At 38.2% G+C, this 19,608-nt stretch overlaps 1 protein-coding gene across 1 annotated transcript in view; it reads right to left on the reverse strand.

The window, feature by feature from the left end:
• The window catches only part of LOC126253366 (huntingtin-like), a 549,449-nt gene that overhangs the window by 35,949 nt on the left and 493,892 nt on the right, over window positions 1-19,608 (reverse strand). The window contains exons 47-48 of the mRNA XM_049954640.1: window positions 4,431-4,608; window positions 3,564-3,708 (exon numbers count right to left, since the gene is read on the reverse strand). Of these exons, the coding sequence (XP_049810597.1) occupies window positions 3,564-3,708; window positions 4,431-4,608 (323 nt within the window). The remainder of the gene's footprint in view (window positions 1-3,563; window positions 3,709-4,430; window positions 4,609-19,608) is intronic.

Raw genomic sequence — 19,608 nt, forward strand, 5'->3', positions numbered from 1 at the left:
GTTCCTCTCCTCGCCAAATTTTACACAATGGAGAAGTTCCTCAAGGTAGATACTTCATAGTAGTGGCACAAATATGAAGGCTGCATCAATGCACCTAGTTATTTAACTGAATTTCGTGAATGATTGACCTGAAGGATGTGTAAAACTCATGAATGACTACAATAAATAATTTACATACAACTAGAAACAGAAGTAGTATGTGCTTCAGGTTGTATCAAAATATTTTTGTAAGTTAGTTTCCAGGGCACAAAGAGCGATTTTTTCCAAAGAAAAAGAATTTTTAAAAGAATCCATGATTTTCTTATCAACATGCCTTACGAAAATGGTAACTTCATGGACTGTATTATCTGAGTTAAGAGCCACTCTAAAGCATAGCACTCTTAAAAACCTTGAGCACAGGTCAAGCAAACCCTTTTACCATTATACAATGCATCCTGCCCAAGCCAATAAGTTTTTGATGCCTGTTACATTTCATTTAATTAGACTCATTCACTCATTCCTGTAGAAGAGACATATTAGAGCCCTGACTTTCTGTAAACCATAAATTGCAGCAATATCCAAATAATACTGCAGTCTACAATGTGCTAACAACGAACAAAGTTTTGCAGTACATTCCTAATCTCTGGCAGATGATCCTACACAGGCACACACCAACTTTGAATCATAATCATGTTATGCATGTCTGGGTAACATAATGTTAGTGCATGACAAGTACTTGCTGAAGTTACTGACTGTTCAAACAACTGTCCGCCTAAGACGTATTTTCCTTCTTAAGTCAATAAGTAATGACAAATAACAATTTCATGTAGTATTTTATTTCTTACATATGCAGTGAGTAAACATATTAATACAAAACTATTATGGTTTTCATGGCTACTTGTCGACAAATTGCCTGTCGGCTTCTGTCTCAGTTTCTTGTGACAATGTTTGTTCGATGATGTTGCTGATGTTTTACCATCACAAGTGACTCGAATTATCAATATTTCATCCTCTACCAGTAATGAAGGATGAATATTTGACAATACTGGTCACTTGTATTGGTGAAATGTAAGAAAAAGTCATCACACAAACACCAGCTGAAGAGCCCAAGACAGAAGAAAACAGACAATTTGCAAGGATATTAAAGTTAGTATAAAAGAAAGTGATACGCTAAGATTTACAGATGATAATATTTGCCATGTAGGAAAAGACAAATCACTATTTACTCTAAAGAAGACATATTAAGTTGCAAGCATAATTAAAAGACACTTACATAAAGTTTTCGACCACAGCCTTCATCAACAAAAGAGAAATACAAACCTTTCATACACACAAGCAAGCACATATCATGCACACATGTCCACCAACTCCAGCGTATCGGGCCAGTATGCAATTATCACGTAGGATGCAAGCAGCAATCTGAAGTGAGCAGAGAAGGGAAAGGGACAGTAATGTACGGGTGGGGAGAGAAATGGACGACGTCTAGTGAAGTGTGGAGAGACCAACAGGTGCAGCATCAGAAGGTTGTGGTGCCAGGGAGGTGACGAAAAAAGGAAAGAATTGGTGGGTACATTGGCACAGGATGGCAAATAAACAGGGTGGGAGATGAGAATGGGAAGGAGATGATAGGACAGAGGGGGATGGAAACTGTTGGGTGGAGGGTGTGCGGATATTATGTTAGCATAAGTTGAGGCCGGAATAATTACAAAAAGGAAGATTGGGTTGAATGTCATTAGAGATGGAGCACAGCCTCAGATTGTGTCATGGGTAGGGCAGGAAATCAGCTGTGCCCTTTTAAAGGAACCATCCCGGCATTTGCCTGGAGCGATCTAGGGAATTCACAGAACGCCTAAATCAGGGTAATTATGGGAATGGAGAACAAGCTGTAAGGATAACTTCAATCTGCGTAGTTCAGAAAAACTGGCGATGGAGGGAAGGATCCAGATGTCTCTGGTAGTGATGCAGCCATTGAAATAAGGTATGTTATGTTGAGCTGCATGTCCACAGGATGGTTTACTTTGCAGTTTGGTGGTGGCCATCTATCCTGGTGGTCATATCAATATAAAAAGCTGTTCAGTGATTGCAGCAGAGGTAGTAAATGGCATGGCTGCCATCATAGGTGGCCCAACCTCTGATAAGGTAGGATACAATTGTGAAAGTACTGGAAAAGGAAGTGCTGCGTAGGTGGATTGGGCGGGTCTTGTGGTTGGATCTTCCATAGGGATGAGATCCTTGTAGTAAGGGGTCTTAAAACTAATGATAAACTTATAAAAACAATTCTAGTATATTCCGCCCAAAAAATCAAAGTACAGTCTACACCATACTCAATATTAAATCCTGAAACTAATTCAGATTCTCCTTCAGCAAAATCAAGAGGGAAATTTGGTTAGATATAGAATTTGACACCTACATAACCCCAGAACAAGATCTAGAAAATGATGGGTTCTGGTTATTAGATGTAGATAATTGAAAAATTTTACCTGAAAGTAAGTTAATCTCTAGTCCTATTCAAACTCCAAACTAGGAATTTGACGAAATGGACAGGATTGTTCCTATCATTAATGTTGATAGGAAGAGAAGTTTTTTGAGTTGTTGGTCTTTAAAAAGGAGGGGATTGATATCTGTATAAATGGGGTGTAAACCCATTAGCTTGTTTAGCTTACCTTTTTACGTTAAGGTTTATGATGCACATGAGTTTTTGATACTAAGGGAGGTAGTTTAACTCTATCTTATGTAATGCGTTCAATGAAGGTCATTTTTAGATGACATTAAATTAATTTGTAAGGAGCAGCCTATTCTTATTAAATTTAATTATTTGCTTTATTATTTTTTTCTGTGTGGTTCAGTTGTTCCAGTCTAGGGTGGTACTGGGTGACAAAGAGGACACTACTTTGTGGCTGATTCTTGGGGTTGGTGGGAGGATCAGGGGAAATGACACGGGGGATCTGTTTGTGGACTAGGTCTGGGAGATAGTGCCTGTCTGTGAAGGCCTTCGCAAGACCCACAGTATACTACACAAGGGAGTTTTTGTCACATCATCTCTAGGTGGCCCGGCTGTATTGGGGGGGGGGGATTTTTTTTATGTGAAAGGGATGACAGCTGTTGAAATGCAGGTACTGTCAGTAGTTGGTGGATTTAATGTGGACAGTGGTGTGGATGGAGCAATCAGAGAATGGGAGGTCACCATTTAGGAAGATGACACACTGGGTTGAGGAGGACCATGCGAAGCATCTGAGGGAGAAGGGGTTGAGATTGTGAAGGAATGGAGCTAGGCTGTATTGGTCACGGGTCCAGATCATGAACCTGAACCAAACTAGGGGTTTCACGTTTTGGTAGGCTAGGAAGGTCTCCTTCAGATGATCCATACAAAGGTTGGCACACAAGGGTGCCACGCGGGCGTCCATATGTGTGTCATAGATTTTTTTATATACCTTCCCTTTCAAGGAGTAGTAGCAATCTGCTTTTTCTACATTGTTGATATTCTTACCTGGAGTTTCCATTGTTATATGATGATACTTTTATTTTAACAGTATTTGTGTAGCTGATAAGTATGTTACAAAGGAATAATTTATAATTTCTCTTACATGTATACATGCAGGACAGTAGAAGCTGCAAAGCTGGCAGAGAAATGTTGGGATTGGAGTGATGCAGCCTCTCCACAGCTAATTTTGTTACTTGTTCACTTATTTTCCCTGTCACTGCTCTGGATACCACCAACCTCTCAAGGCCCTGTCAACAAATACATTTTTATTAAAAGAAAAAATACATAAGCATTAAAAATATGCAGCAATATTTTATTGGCCAAATCAATATTATGGTCAGTCTTGAAATCTACCATTTTAGTACACTTAGCAGCTTTGTTCTGCCTTTCTGAATCTATTAAAGTTTCAGCTCATTCAGTATGAAAAATTAGGCATTACTTTTACATTCACATCATCACTGAAGGACTATTAAAAAAAAAAAAAAAAAAAAAAAACATATAATTAAATCACACCAACTAAGCACCAGTTAATCAACATATTATGAACCACAGTCTTTCATCAGTGTCTATTCATCCAAGCACAGCTACACATCACCCAGTCATTGCAGGCCCGATGGGCACAACCACTCAATGCATATACTGTACAATCTCGCAGCTAAAAATGCCGCTAACTTTACTTTAAGAGGGAGAAAAATGGTCAATCCACCTGTAACATACTGGATTGGGCAGTGGTTAGTCTCTCATGTGATACATGACCATGATTACAAACAGATTAAGAGCAAACTGATTGTGCATCTCTAACAACTTCTCCTATGCTGCACGGTAATGCCACAAACAGTGTAAATTCATCACAATAATCAAGAAGATACTGAGCTTAAAAGAAAAATTATCCTCTCTATAAGATCTGTTGTTAAGGATGCTGCATATCAGGAAAACCATATATATCTGTAATCACATATCATAAACAAACCTGTAACAAGGCAACATGCAGCAACGAAGGTAAATTGTTTGTTGCAGCAAGAGTGAGTACCAGCTGCAGAACTGCTGGTGCTACTTCCGTCTCGGCCATCGTTTCCTCCACTGTCTCCAGCAGGTAGAACACAAGGGCCCACATCACAAGCTGGTGTTCTTCACTCTGACTGCTCATGCTTGCAAACAAAAACCAGAAATACAATATTTTTCTGCTGGCAAATTAGAAAAGCATTAAAAGTGTGGAGAATATTTACCCTATTTCTGTCATTAAACAATGACGTATGTTTTAAATCCACAAGGAACATGATTATCACCAAAAACTGATTGCCAACTTTATACTGAAAGATAATCATCACATTTACATGGGATCTACAGCAAGGTAAAACAAGTGTAGCAACTGAAATACAGAACACAATAACAAGGATTATGGATAGAAAAATATATGCTTGTAATTGTTTTCCTAGATGGCTCATGTTTTCCTACTATATTTACTGCAATTAGAGTATTTTTTCCAGCTAAAGCAGCTCTTTAAACGAGTCTTTTTTTTATTATTTTAAGTATGATTTTAAGTAAGAATATTTGAGTATGAAGATTAGGATGTAGCTATTACTGACTGAAACTGATAATTATTTACTGTGATCAGGACCAAATAATGGCATGAAGACCCTTTACATTATAGAATGAAGGCTAAGATGTTTACGGAAAAGGAAGAAAAGTTATAATTAACGTGAGGTGTTCTTTTACTAGTAACACCCTGCTTTCAGACACAATATTTTATTCATCTGCTTAAAAATTAAAACTTAAAGGCTTAAGCTGAAAAAGAAAAAAGAAAATATTCTGTATGAAGACAGAATATTCTAAGTCATAAAAAACACCATAACCTAGAAGCTACACTCACAGACAACCTAGATGGCTCATGTTTTCCTACTATATTTACTGCAATTAGAGTATTTTTTCCAGCTGAAGCAGCTCTTTAAACGAGTCTTTTTTTTATTATTTTAAGTATGATTTTAAGTAAGAATATTTGAGTATGAAGATTAGGATGTAGCTATTACTGACTGAAACTGATAATTATTTACTGTGATCAGGACCAAATAATGGCATGAAGACCCTTTACATTATAGAATGAAGGCTAAGATGTTTACGGAAAAGGAAGAAAAGTTATAATTAACGTGAGGTGTTCTTTTACTAGTAACACCCTGCTTTCAGACACAATATTTTATTCATCTGCTTAAAAATTAAAACTTAAAGGCTTAAGCTGAAAAAGAAAAAAGAAAATATTCTGTATGAAGACAGAATATTCTAAGTCATAAAAAACACCATAACCTAGAAGCTACACTCACAGACAACCTACGAAAAATCTCTGTTAGTACTGTATGTTGTAATTTAATGTTCCATTCATTTTGAACTCATCAGGTAATGAATGTGAGCTGAACTAAATGAGAAAGACACAGGAATCTGCCACTATAATGCTGAAGGAATTGATCAGGCATTTCACTGATGCAACAGAGAAGCATCCGTATAGGATAGCTGGATACAGATTTGAACATTGTTCCACTTGAAGAGGAGACACAGGTAATTGATACAAAAGTAGATTAGATGGGTTAAAGGGGACAGATATCAAGAGGAGGGAATAGATCAGTTATGTGGGAGGGTTGATAGGCAGCATGGGGAGAAGAGTTCTCAGGGAGGGAGTGAGGGTGAGAACAGAGAGAATGGGATGAAGCGGAAAAGTGGGATAAGAAAGAGGGGAGAAGGCTGCAGACTGTTTAGTACTTGCAGGCTGTGGGGACAAAGGTTGTGAATTTCTGAGGAAGAAGGCATCCACATCGCTATGGTAATGAACTAACTCCCACAAGTGGAAGAAGGGCTTTGTTAGTGCTCCATGATTTTTCTCTGTTTTGAATGGAATAGACTGATGCTACAGTGTTTACCTTTTCCACCTTTATCACTAATCAGCAAACTGCACAACCCGTGCATTTCATACATTTATTTGCATATATATAATGCCTACCCATTTTTCTTTTGTGTATGAGCGAGATCACATACGTCAGATAAATGGACTTTGTAAGTAGAACAATATAATCTAGAATTTCAACTAAATATGCTGTTCCAGTTGTTTCACAATTTTCTTTAATTGATGTGTGTGTGTGTGTGTGTGTGTGTGTGTGTGTGTGGTGTGTTTGTGTGCGTGTGTGTTGTGGATTGAATATTAACAACTACTGCAAAAAATGTAGTTCATACTATAGCATCTGTTGTAAACTATGTTTGTTATTTCTACAAAATTTTGCAGTAATATCCTCTTTAAGGCAAACCTTTCTCATAATCTGAATATCAGGAATCCGGTAAAACATAAAATCTCTGACATGACTGTGGCTGGAAAAACATCCTGCAAGAATGCGACCAACGATAGCTGAAGAGAGCCATTCAATGTGACAGAAGTGCAACCCTTCGGCAAATTGCAGCAGATTTCAATGCTGGGCCATCAACAAGTATCAGCGAACCACTCAATAAAACATCATCAATATGGGCTTTCAGAGCCGAAGGTCCACTCATCTACCCTTGATGACTGCAGGACACAAAGCTTTATCCCTTGCCTGGGCCCGTCAACACTGACTTTGGGCTGTTGGTGACTGGAAACATGTTGCCTGGTCAGATGAGTCTCGTTTCAAATTGTATTGAGTGTATGGATGTGTACGGGTATGGAGACAACCTCATTAATCCATGAACCCTGCATGTCAGCAGGGGACTGTTCAAGCTGGTAGAGGCTCCATAATGGTGTGGGCCATGTGCAGTTGACGTGATATGGGACCCGCCCCCTACTTCTAGAGAGGACTCTGACAGGTGACACATAAGTAAGCATCCTGTCTGATCACATGCGTCTATTCATGTCCTTTGTGCATTCCAGACTTGAGCAATTACAGAAGGACAATGTGACAGTCCACACGTCCATAATCGCTACAGAGTGGCTCCAGGAACACTGAGCTTAAATACTTCCACTAGCCACCAAACTCTCCAGACCTGAACATTACTGATCATACCTGGGATGCCTTGCAACGTGCTGTTCAGAAGTGATCTCCACTCCCTTGTACTCTTAAAGATTTAAGGACAGCCTTGCAGGATGCATGGCATCAATTCCCTCCAGCACTACTTCAGACATTAGTCGAGTCCATGCTACGTCGTGTTGTGGCACTTCTGCTTGCTCACGGGGGCCCTAAAGAAATCTGGCAGGTGTAGCAGTTCCTTTGGCTCTTCAGAGTATACAGGAATCACCTCTGCATTTTTCCAGGTGCTTGGGACTGGGTTGGGCGAGAGGTTCATGATATATGGACTCTAAGCAAGGAGCAACGCCATAGCATACTCTTTGTAAAACTAAACTGGGGTTCCATCCAGACATAGTAACTGATTTGTTTTGAACTTTTTCGGTTTTATCTCTATGGCAGGGATACTTAATACTAGGTTGTCCACACCGGACTCTGTCCAATGGTCAAATGATGGTTTTGTATTATTCTCCAGCATGAACAATTTCTTAAAGACGGCATTTAGATTCCTCAAGCAAAATTGTGCCTGGCAATTGGAACAAAGCATAGTGAGTAGTAGTGAACCACAAAACTACCAAGCAGTGTCTTTGACACACACTGGTTGTAGAATTGTATAACATATTCCGAGTTCAAATGTAATAACATTTCTTGAAGAGAAAGAACTCCCCCCCAAGCCAAGCAGTTCAGATTTCATAAACATTGTTAATACGAAACCCAACTTCCATTTTTCTTACAACTTCATGAAGGCCATGGGTCATGGCAATCAGATGGATACAACATTTCATGATGCTATTGCCTCAGTACCACACAAACACTTACTAGTGAAAGTACAATCATATGTGGCATAAAATGAAACTTGTGACTGGACTGAGGATTTCTTAATGAAATACACTACTGTCTGTGAAAACAGCAACCCCCAGAAGCAATGGTCTGAATGAGTCCAAAATTGGAAGAAGTGTAAAACACTGGAACCACAAAAGGCGATTCAGATTGTAGAAAGATGATGCACACTTAAGCCTAGCAGCACCCGCTGTTGAGTTACCAGTTAGCTTGGTGTCATGCAGTGCTCAATTGGTACAGAACTGTTTTAGGAAGTGGAACCATGCAAGAAAGTGCCTCAAGTCATGAAAGGAAACAATATCAGCATGTGAACGAGTTCAAATGGCGCAGAATGATTGTCTTCCAGGAAACAGGTTTGTTGTCCCATGACACTGTTGCTCATACACTACATGTTGCTATGACAGATATGTGTGTCTGGAATCAGCATATATAAGAGGGTTGTGCACAGTGATAATGGGTACTGAGTTACACAATGTGACCAGAGCGTGGAATGACCAACATCTTGTCCACATCGCCATAATCGACCAAATAGCTACGATTACAGAGCTGGCTCGATGGTGGAGCAATACAACAGGTGTGGGCATGGCTGTGTTGACAGTTCACCACTGTCTACAGAGGCCTGGACAGGTGGCACGCATACCATTTCGTCGGTTTCCACTGACCAGAAACCACCAACACCTCTAGCTGTGACTGACATGTGGATACTGTCGCAGGCATGCTGAGTGGCTAAATGTAGTGTTTTTAGACAAGTTCATCTTCAAATTGTCTACAGAGGTGGCCACTTACAATTTAAACAGAACCATGGTGAACACATTCGGACAGACTGCACTGTAGACCTACACAGAGGACAAGTGCTAAGTGTGACGATTTGGGGTCCCACTGGCTACAAAAAGTGACTTCAGCTTTCAGCAGAACAATATACTGTTATATGTCATGAAGAATGTGCAAGCCTTCTTTGAAGAATAACAAGTTCCACTGCTTCTCTGGCCTGTTCTTTTGCCTAACATGACAACCACTGAACATGTCTAGGATATGGTTGGTTGGCAACATGTTTGTTCTGGTCCCCCTGCATGCTCTGTTCATATTTTGTAGTACATTTGTTTGTTCAGAATGGGAAGCAGACAAATATTTGGCAGTTTTCGGCCAATTGTCGGTAACAGAACTGAGGTACATGCCTTGCAATATTTGTCAAACAATTTTGCAGAAACTATTTGGAAAAAACTTCATTTTTGCTTCATTTATAGCTTTATATGTCAGATTCATGATGATGGACCCATCAATTTTTTAATTGTCATAGTTACTGTAATATTTACTTGGAAGTAAGACAATGTGCAAGATTTGGAAAAGTTTGCTGTGAAAAATATAGGCAGCTATGATTTTGTGTGCAGTGCATATTACATAATATGTTCGAACAATGGAAACTCCAGGAAGGAATATCGACAATGCAGGAAAAGACAGATTGCTACTTACCATAAAGAAGACACGTCAAGTTGCAGCAGGCACAATTACAAGGCACTTATATAAAGCTTTCGTCCATAGCTTTCATCAGTAAAAGAGAGACACCCATCTTTCACACACACAAGCAATCACAACTCATGCACACATGACCGCCAACTCTAGCATCTTGGGTTGGGATTCCAATGCCCATGCCAATGCCAATGCATTCCGGCCTGAGATGCTGGAGTTGGCAGGTTGTGTGTGTGTGTGTCTTTTTTACTGATGAAGGCTGTGGCTGAAAGCTTTATTTAAGTGTCTTAATTGTACCTGTCTGCAAACTTCATGTGTCTTCTTTACGGTAAGTAGCACACTGTCTTTTCCTACACTGTTTACAAAATATTTTGCTGCATATAAAATTTTGCTAACATATTGAATTTTTCTTCGGATTTGGATAGAGGTGACTATCTGTCACCAATCTCGAGAAAACTGAACTGACATAGCACACTCATTTGTGATTATGCTGCAACAGGGATAAACCCAGAGTGAAATATCCACCACATTCCTCATATTTCGAAATGGTTTCAGATATTAAAATGAGATTTTGGCAAATGATAGCATACAAAGAAGAGAGTATTTTGCAACGCCACTATTATGGAAAACTTCATTATCTACCAACTTATTCCACTAGCTACAGATTTTTTCAATGAAAAAATGTAATTTTTAAGGGCCAATGAATGCTGCAGATTTTGGAACAACATAAGTGAAGATATTACCGTAAGCCCCAAACTATAGAGCTTATAAGGGATGGGGGCAAACCAGATTTGCAAACATGTTTCGTACGATTCGATGAACAAGGAGACATAAAAGACGATCTATACCAACATGAATTAAAATTGGCAAGAAATACACAGGAAGAACAAGTGCAAGCAGTAATCAGAGTGAAAATTTTTGGTATAGACACACGGTTAATACTTGATACAGGGTCCACGACTAATTTAATGTCTGAAGCATTTTTCACTGAATTAAAAAGATGGAATAAATTTCCTGTTCCGCCAGTGCAAAACTGCAAAGTACAAACTGCTACAGGCGTCAAAACCAAATTAGTAAAACATCAAGCTCTTGAGACCAACACTGAAGTTAACCAGGAATTAGTAGAACACAAATTGAATGAATCAAATATTCTAGATACTACACAACGACAAGAGCTTTCTGACTTACTTTTTAAATATGCAAGTATTTTTAATAAGAATCCAGGAGTAATCAAAGATTATGAACATAAACTTAATGTCTATCCTCACAAAACATTTTGTGTTATGTCTTACCCTATATCGTGTGCAAAGAGTTAAGGAGGAAATCAATAGAATGTGCAAATGGGTAATCATACAGCCATCATTTTCTCCATATTGCAGCTCAATACTACCAGTTAGCAAACCTGATGGACCAGTACGACTAGTTTTAGATGCTAGAGGCATAAACAAAAGTCTAGTACCAGTAAGAACAAAACCAGATAATTTAGATGAACAACTGCTAAAATTTCATAACACCAAATATTTCAGCACCCTTGACCTTAAAAAATCTTACTGGCAAATAAAGTTACATGAGGAGAGTAGAAAATACACAGCATTTATCTGCAATGGCAGGAGTTATGAATTGGCTTAAACATTAGCGCAGGCGTATTTATATCAGCCTTAGGCAAGGTCTTAGGACCTGAATTGCTCAGTAAAGTTACCATTTATGTTGACAATGTGTTAGTAGCCACATCAACTTGGGCAGGACACATCAGTATAATAGAAAAGGTATTTCAGAGATTTACAAATTATGTAGTAACAGCAAATCTAAAGAAATCTAACTTTGGCAAAGAACAAGTGAAATTTGTAGGACATATCGTATCAGAACAGGATATATTACCAGACCCAAAGAAACTAGATGCCATACATAATTGCCCACCCCCGAGGAACAGAAAACAATTGAATGCATATCCAGGTACAACTTCTTTTATCCGAAAATTTATACCACAGCAGCTTATGAATAGCGATGCCCCACTTAACCTGTTGAGAAAGAATAAGCCTTGGTTACGAGAAGAGAGATGCCAGGAGGACTTTACCAAAACTAAAAATGCATTAATATCAGCAAACATTTAGAGTCATCCTGACATGTCCAAAGACTTTTGTTTAAGCACAGACGCCTTGTCTCAAGGGCTGGGGGCATGTTTGTTCCAGATACAAGAAGAAGAAGAAGGAAAAACCGTACCCAAAGTCATCAGCTTTGCCAGCAGAACTTTATCAGAGACGGAAAAACCATATTCTGTATCAGAACTAGAAAGTTTAGCAGTAATTTGGGCATTTAAGAAATTTGAGTATTTTTTTAGGGTAAAAATACTGAAGTCTATTGTGATCACCAATCATTATCTCTTCTCTTAACATGTAAACTGTTACACCAAAGACTAACGAGGTGGTGTTTGTACCTGCAGGAATTCAATTTTGAAATAATATACATAAAGGGCAGTCAGAATGTTATTGCAGATGGATTATCCAGATTACTGCAAGAACTAGACGAGTTCAGTGAACTGTCTGAACACGATACAGAAATCTGTACATTATTGATGCAAAGTACTACACAAAAATCAGACTACAATAAATTTGTAAACAAATGGGAATAATACAACAACAAGACAACAGGTGGAAAAGGGTAATACAAAATCTTAACCGGAATGCAAACCACAAGGTAAGTAAATGGTATCAGTTATGCAAAGGTGTTTTGTTCCACCGGAAGCACGAAAGTTCTAACCATTGGTGTGTATGCCTTCCAGAGGAATATATCGACAAATTTATCAAACATACACACGAAGTATGGGGACACTACAGAGTAACAAAATGTACAGACAAGATTTCTAAACTTTGTTACTTTCCTAATTTACAACGATGTGTTTCCAAAATATTGAAAATGTGTGCTATTTGCCAAAGAACAAAACCATCCAATATGTCAAGGTTTACAGATCTACACCGCATACTAACCAAAGCTCCACTGGAAATGGTTTCTCTGGATAAGGCAGAGCCATATCCTAGAGCAAAAGGTGGTGTCAAATACATAATAGCTCTTTATGATATTTTCACAAAATACATCAAACTTTATGCTATCAAAACCACTACAGCCAGTAGCATCATAAGGAGAATTGAAGAGGATTATTTACGAAGAGTAGGGAAACCCGAAGTCATATTAACAGACAATGCAGCATATTTCGTAGGAAGAAAATGGAAACAATTCATGAGCACACAGGGCATTAAACACATCTTGGTAAGTTTTTTCTACCAAGAAGCAAGTCCCATGGAGAGCGTGTTTAAAGAATTCAATAGATTTATAAGGACTTACGCTCATAATAAGCATTCACAAATGGATTGAATACGTGACTCCATTTATGCAAATAGTAAACAGTCTCCCCCACTCTTCCACAGGTTTCACTCCTAATGAACTTATGAAAGGGAATCACCCGTACCAAAATTACCTACTAAAGAGTTAACTTTACAGGATAAAATCAAACAAGCAGTTATTAAACTAGAGAATAGAGCAGAATACAGAAGGAGAATACACAACAAAAAGTTAAAACGAGTTACACATTTTTTCGAAGGGCAACGAGTCCTCTTGAGAATACATCCCAAATCGACAAAGATCAGTAAGTTGAACAAAAAATTGCTATTACTATACTCAGGGCACTATATTATTGCAAAAATACCTTAACCTGGAAATTATAGGTTGGTATATGAAAGAACAGGGAGAGACAAAGGTCTCCACCCTCACAAAGACTTAAAAGCTTTTCACGAGTAGTGACACAATGTCACAGCAATTTTCTTGTCATAAAATATATTTATAAGTAATGTCATAATTTTATAAGTAATAAATTTTATTATGTGCATTTTTAAATGAAATGTGTATAAACTCAAGTAATTTTCTTGTTTTGTAAGCAAAGACAAACATTTGTTTGGGAGGAAGTGAAAAAACACAGCTTCGCACAAATCGAAATGCAAACTGGAGCAGTGTACAACTCAGCTGTGCGCGCTTAGCAATGCATGTCTATGTCAGTACTAGGGAAGAGACATTGACCTCGCGCAAGCGCAACAGGCTAACTCGTGGCACAACCAAATAGAAACGCAAAGCTGCACAAGTATTAAGCCCAATTTCAAAATAAATAATAACATTTAACAACTATATTTACAATCAGGGAGTGAAGGAATATATCAACATGCGATGTTGCGTCAATACTTAAATATATACATTGTAACTAGAATTAAAAGAAATCATTACAACGAAACATACAGGATGTGTTAGCTAACAAAAGGTTAAGATACCGTATCTTAGAAGAAAGATTAAGGAAAGGCAAACCTACGTTTCTAGCATTTGTAGATTTAGAGAAAGCTTTTGACAATGTTGATTGGAATACTCTCTTTCAAATTCTGAAGGTGGTAGGGGTAAAATACAGGGGGCGAAAGACTATTTACAATTTGTACAGAAATCAGATGGCAGTTATAAGAGTTGAGGGGTATGAAAGGGAAGCAGTGGTTGGGAAGGGAGTGATAAAGGGTTGTAGCCTGTCCCCGATGTTATTCAATCTTTATATTGAGCAAGCAGTAAAGGAAACAAAAGAAAAGTTTGGAGTAGGTCTTAAAATCCACGAAGAAGAAATAAAAACTTTGAGGTTCGCCGATGACATCGTAATTCTGTCAGAGACAGCAAAGGACCTGGAAGAGCAGTTGAATGGACTGGATAGTGTCTTGAAAGGAGGATATTAGATGAACATCAACAAAAGCAAAACGAGGATAATGGAATGTAGTCGAAATAAGTCAGGTGATGCTGAGGGAATTAGATTACGAAATGAGACACTTAAAGTAGTAAAGAAGTTTTGCTATTTGGGGAGCAAAATAACTGATGATGATAGAAGTAGAGAGGATATGAGATATAGACTGGCAATGGCAAGAAAGCATTTCTGAAGAAGAGAAATTTGTTAACATCGAGTATAGATTTAAGTGTCAGGAAGTTGTTTCTAAAAGTATTTGTATGGAGTGTGCAACTGTACTCGGGCTCGTTTACTACCTATTTTTCACGTGGCTCATCTGTAAAGGGGGTTGGTAGTAAACGGTTGCATTTGCGCCCCTATTATTGAGCCTGATATTGGCTGGCTTTTGAAGAGCAGTGAATTGAACTATACACGTTCAGATTGTAACTTATTTATTCAAAAGAAACACTTTAACGTTGTGGCCATGCATTTTTAAGTTCACAAATAATAATCGGTGCAATTCGTACACTGTTTGTCTCACACCCACACACTTTCACTTTGTTCCTTCGCATACCCTGGCGTCCATGCTTGCACTCGCGGCACTTTCCCGCTCCCAACTCACCACCACAACGGCCAACCACAAAAGACCCCGATTTTCCCGCTCACATCCACAGTCCTGAGTCGGGTCACATGACACCACAGTAGTCAAAACAATTGCTAAACATGGCCACAATTTGTTTACAATATTTTATAATATTAAATACTTAAATCTAAATACATTATATAATTTTACAAATTATCACCACACTTATATAATTCGTTGCAATTAAAAGAAAACCAAAACACTATCCCACGGAACTACAACGTCCATCAAAACACAAACAAGTATTTTCCGGTCTATTTTGCCCAGCATATTATCTCTGCTGCCGTGCTTTAAATTTTAAATTACTTGAAAGAGTTCCATATTATCCCCTGTTACCTTACATACCCCCACTTCATGGTGACATTACCTTAGTAACAGCAACATGAAGTAGCACCAAATGGAGTGAACCCATATTACTTTATATATTAAACATTTTAATTATAACTATAATGGCACCAAAACACGTAGAACAGTGTTATAGTGGTGAGTTAATCAGTATGTACTGTCATTAGGAAAACATACATACATAATCCAACAATGTATCCAACTCAAATATACAATTAGATAGTATCCTATTGAGCGACTGGGCAGGCAAAATAAATGCCCATGTTAGTCTATATGTAGGTTGCCCACTCACTGCACATTAACACTTCCACTTTTTACACAGTTGTTTCTGTAAGTTGCACGAAGTTGTTGTAACCAGATCCTTGTGTTCACAGGTTTATGCATTGGAATACAGTCTTTCCAAACTTGTCAGCCAACAGCACTGTGCTTCCTCTCATTAGCCAAGTCATCCTATCAAAATTTAATCAAATCCTCATAAATCTTGCCTAGACATGCAGACCCACATTTCCCAGGAATCAGGCTATCCAAATCCTCCCTGGAACATCCTGTTTTCACTGATCAGTTCTTATTGAGGTTTGTACAAATGACAAACATGCACACAAATCAAACACAAACATGGCATAGTTAAATATATTCTATTTCACCCTTCAAATGTTCCCAGATCAGGACCTCCGACACTTCTACCCCCACGCACCAGTATCAACTCCAGGTGAAACAGATACATTAGAAATTTTAATAAAAATATCAACTATTTTTTAACAAACTATTTGCAGATTTCCTCCCTCCTATATTCTCCACATATTTATACAGAAATAGACTATATGCACAGTAGGTTTCAGTTCCCGTATGACTTTCAACAAGGCTTTTATCACACCCACACCAGTTGCGGAAATCCATTGGACAACAGATTCCCTTATTGCAAATATATACAGTATAATGAAGTTTGTTGACCACCAACAATGGAATCGCAACATACACAGTAACACAAATAATACTCCAATTATAAATACACGTATACATAGCCCCCAATAATTTTTTTTTTAACTCGACAATAGTGTACATGGGAATCTCACTTCCTTAATCTTTATTCTTTTACCACATATTTTTTCAACTCCGTTACATTTCTCAGTCCAAATGGCTTTTTGGACACTGGATATACCAACCTATATGCATTAGGGTGTGGACAACCCATTATCTCAAAGGGTCCTTGGTATAATTCAAATAACTTTTTGATTTCGCCATCAATGTCACTGGATTTTTTCTTGTTCCTCACCAGCACCTTATCTCCCTCCTTGAACTTTGTTGTCTTATACCTTTCTCCATGCCTCCTCTGTCTCTCATGTCCTTTCTTTAACATTTGCTGTCTGGCCACCTGCATCTTCTCTTGACTTGTCAAGTCTTGAGATGGAGGAAAATCTATGTTTTCTGCTATTAGATTGTCAGGCTTGATATCTTTCATGAGCTCATAGGGTGAGAATCCTGTTGCACAACTCTTCACTGTGTTCATAAGATCCTCAAACACAGTTATATATTCTGCCCAAGTACTATGCTTTTTACTGCAATATGTCCTACATAGCCTACCCAGCTCCCTCATATACCTCTCAGCAGGGTTTCCCGCAGGGTGATACACTGAAATCCTTATATGCTTCATTCCAGATCTTTGCATAAACTTCCCCCACACACTAGATACAAATTGTGCTCCATTATCAGACAGAACATTCTCTGGTTTTATAACATTCACAAAGTAATCTTTCTCTAGCTTGTTAATTATATTCTGGCTAGTGGCCTTTTTCAGTGGATACAGCCTTACAAACTTTGAGAATACATCAACAGCTAAAAGAACATACTTTACACCCCCTCGGCCTGTTGGCAGCCTCCCAAATAAATCAATAGCCAGCAGTTCACCATTTCTTTTAGGAACAATATTCTGCATCTCTCCTTGTACTGCAATAGTATTATACTTCACTTTTTGACATTTGTCACAAGAAGCCAACTGTCTCTTTACTCTCCTGGCCATGTTGTTAAAACTAACATAGTCCTGCAGTATTTCCAAACATTTTTGAGCCCCATAATGCCCATGGCTAAGGTGGATGTAATTTATTAATTTTTCCACATGCTCATCTGGAAAACATACCTTCCACTCCTCTTTGTCCAAATTTCTTCGTCTAAATAAAATACCTTTATAAATTCTATAATATTTAGCTATTTTTTCATGTTCTTTACTTCCAAAGTTTGTTTTGATAAACTTCAAGGTTTGGTCCCCATTCTGAAGTCTCCTCATGTCCTTACAGATAGATCTGATTTCCTTCTCTCCACCCACTCCTTTCATATACAATATCTGTAGTTCTTTCTCGTCTCCATTCGCTTCATGTTCTTCTCCAATGAATGGTAATCTTGATAAGGCATCAGCCACATTGTTGTCTGTGCCCTTAATATATCTTATCTCATAGTTAAACTGCTGCAAAAACATGGCCCATCTCATGAGTCTACTATTTAACAGCTTACATTCTTGCAAATAGCTCAGAGCCTTATGGTCTGTGTAAACAATCACTTTCCTACCTTCCACATATATCCTGAACTTCTGAAATCCAAAAACTATGGCTAACAGTTCCTTCTCTGAGATACCATACATCAATTCATGTTTGGACAGCATTCTGCCTGCAAAAGCGATTGCCCTGTGCTCGGTCTTCCCATCTACTACCCTCTCCTGAAATAGCACTGCCCCTATCCCATAATCTGAGCTGTCTGCCCCAATACAGAAAGGCAAAGACAAATCTGGATAGAACAAAATTTTGCTGTTTTTTAAGCTATTCTTGATGGCTTTAAATTCCCGGTCACACTCAGATGTCCAGCACCAGGTTACACTTTTCTTTAATAGTCTACATAAGTTAGGCGAATTCAGGCTATAATCACTTATGTACTTCCTATAGAATGAACATAGTCCTATAAATGATTTCAGTTGTTTCCTGTTCGTTGGCACCTTGCAGTCAACAATAGCCTTGATTTTCTCTTTATTGGGCAGAATGCCATCAGGAGTTAACTGATGACCGAGAAATAGTAATGTTGCTTGAAAAAATTCACACTTACTTAACTTTAGGGTCATCCCCCCTTTAGATATAGCCTTGAATACATCCTCCAACAGCTGACAGTGCTCTTGCCAATTGATACTCGTAATCAAAATGTCATCTACGTACACTGTCAATTTTCTCATTAGTTCATCACCCAACACATGACTTAAAGCCCTTACAAAGACTGCTACAGATATTGATAAACCAAATGGCACAACTGTAAACATATAAGTCCTGCCCTCAAATAAGAAAGCAGTGTACTTTCTGCTCTCTTCAGCCAATCGCACCTGTCAGAACCCTGAAGTCAAATCAACACTTGACAGAATTTTAACATTATAAAATTTTTGCAACAGCTCATCCATGTTCTCTGGCTGATCATTTTCTTTGACTATTATTTTATTTAGCTTTCTTGCATCCAGTACTATTCTTATAGAACCATCCCTCTTTTTCACCACTACTATTGGATTACAATACTCACTCCTCCCCATTTCCAGTATGCCCCACTTCAACATCATCTGTATCCTTGCCCTTACAGCCTCTCTATTAGCTATTGCTATAGGATAATTTTTGGCCCTTATCACTTCATGTGGCAATACCCTCAAAACGTAACTGAAATCTACGACTTTTCCAGGTCTGTCAGAGAACACATGCTTATGCTTACACAATAAACCTGTAAGCTGCACCTTTTGTTCCTCATTTAAATGTCCCATTTCATTTACTTTGTCATGTATCTACTGTTCAGTGCAGATCTCATCACCTACCTCTTCTAGCCTTTGTAAATGAGTAATTGTCTCACCTCCTTTTAATTCCCCTTTAAATTTTATTCTTCGTCTATTTCCACCAGCATCAAATTCTACCACTCTGTCCTTTACAAAAATGCTACAGTCATACTTGTACAAGAAGTCCATACCCAAAATTACATTCAACGCCAAACCCTTCACCACAAAGCAACTAATATCAAAACAATACTCATTACTATTAAATTCCAGTAATACTTCCCTGCTGATGGGCTTGCTACATGTCCCAGTTGCTGT

This window comes from Schistocerca nitens, chromosome 4, assembly GCF_023898315.1.
Source record: "Schistocerca nitens isolate TAMUIC-IGC-003100 chromosome 4, iqSchNite1.1, whole genome shotgun sequence".
In the NCBI taxonomy this organism is placed as follows: Eukaryota; Metazoa; Arthropoda; class Insecta; order Orthoptera; family Acrididae; genus Schistocerca; species Schistocerca nitens.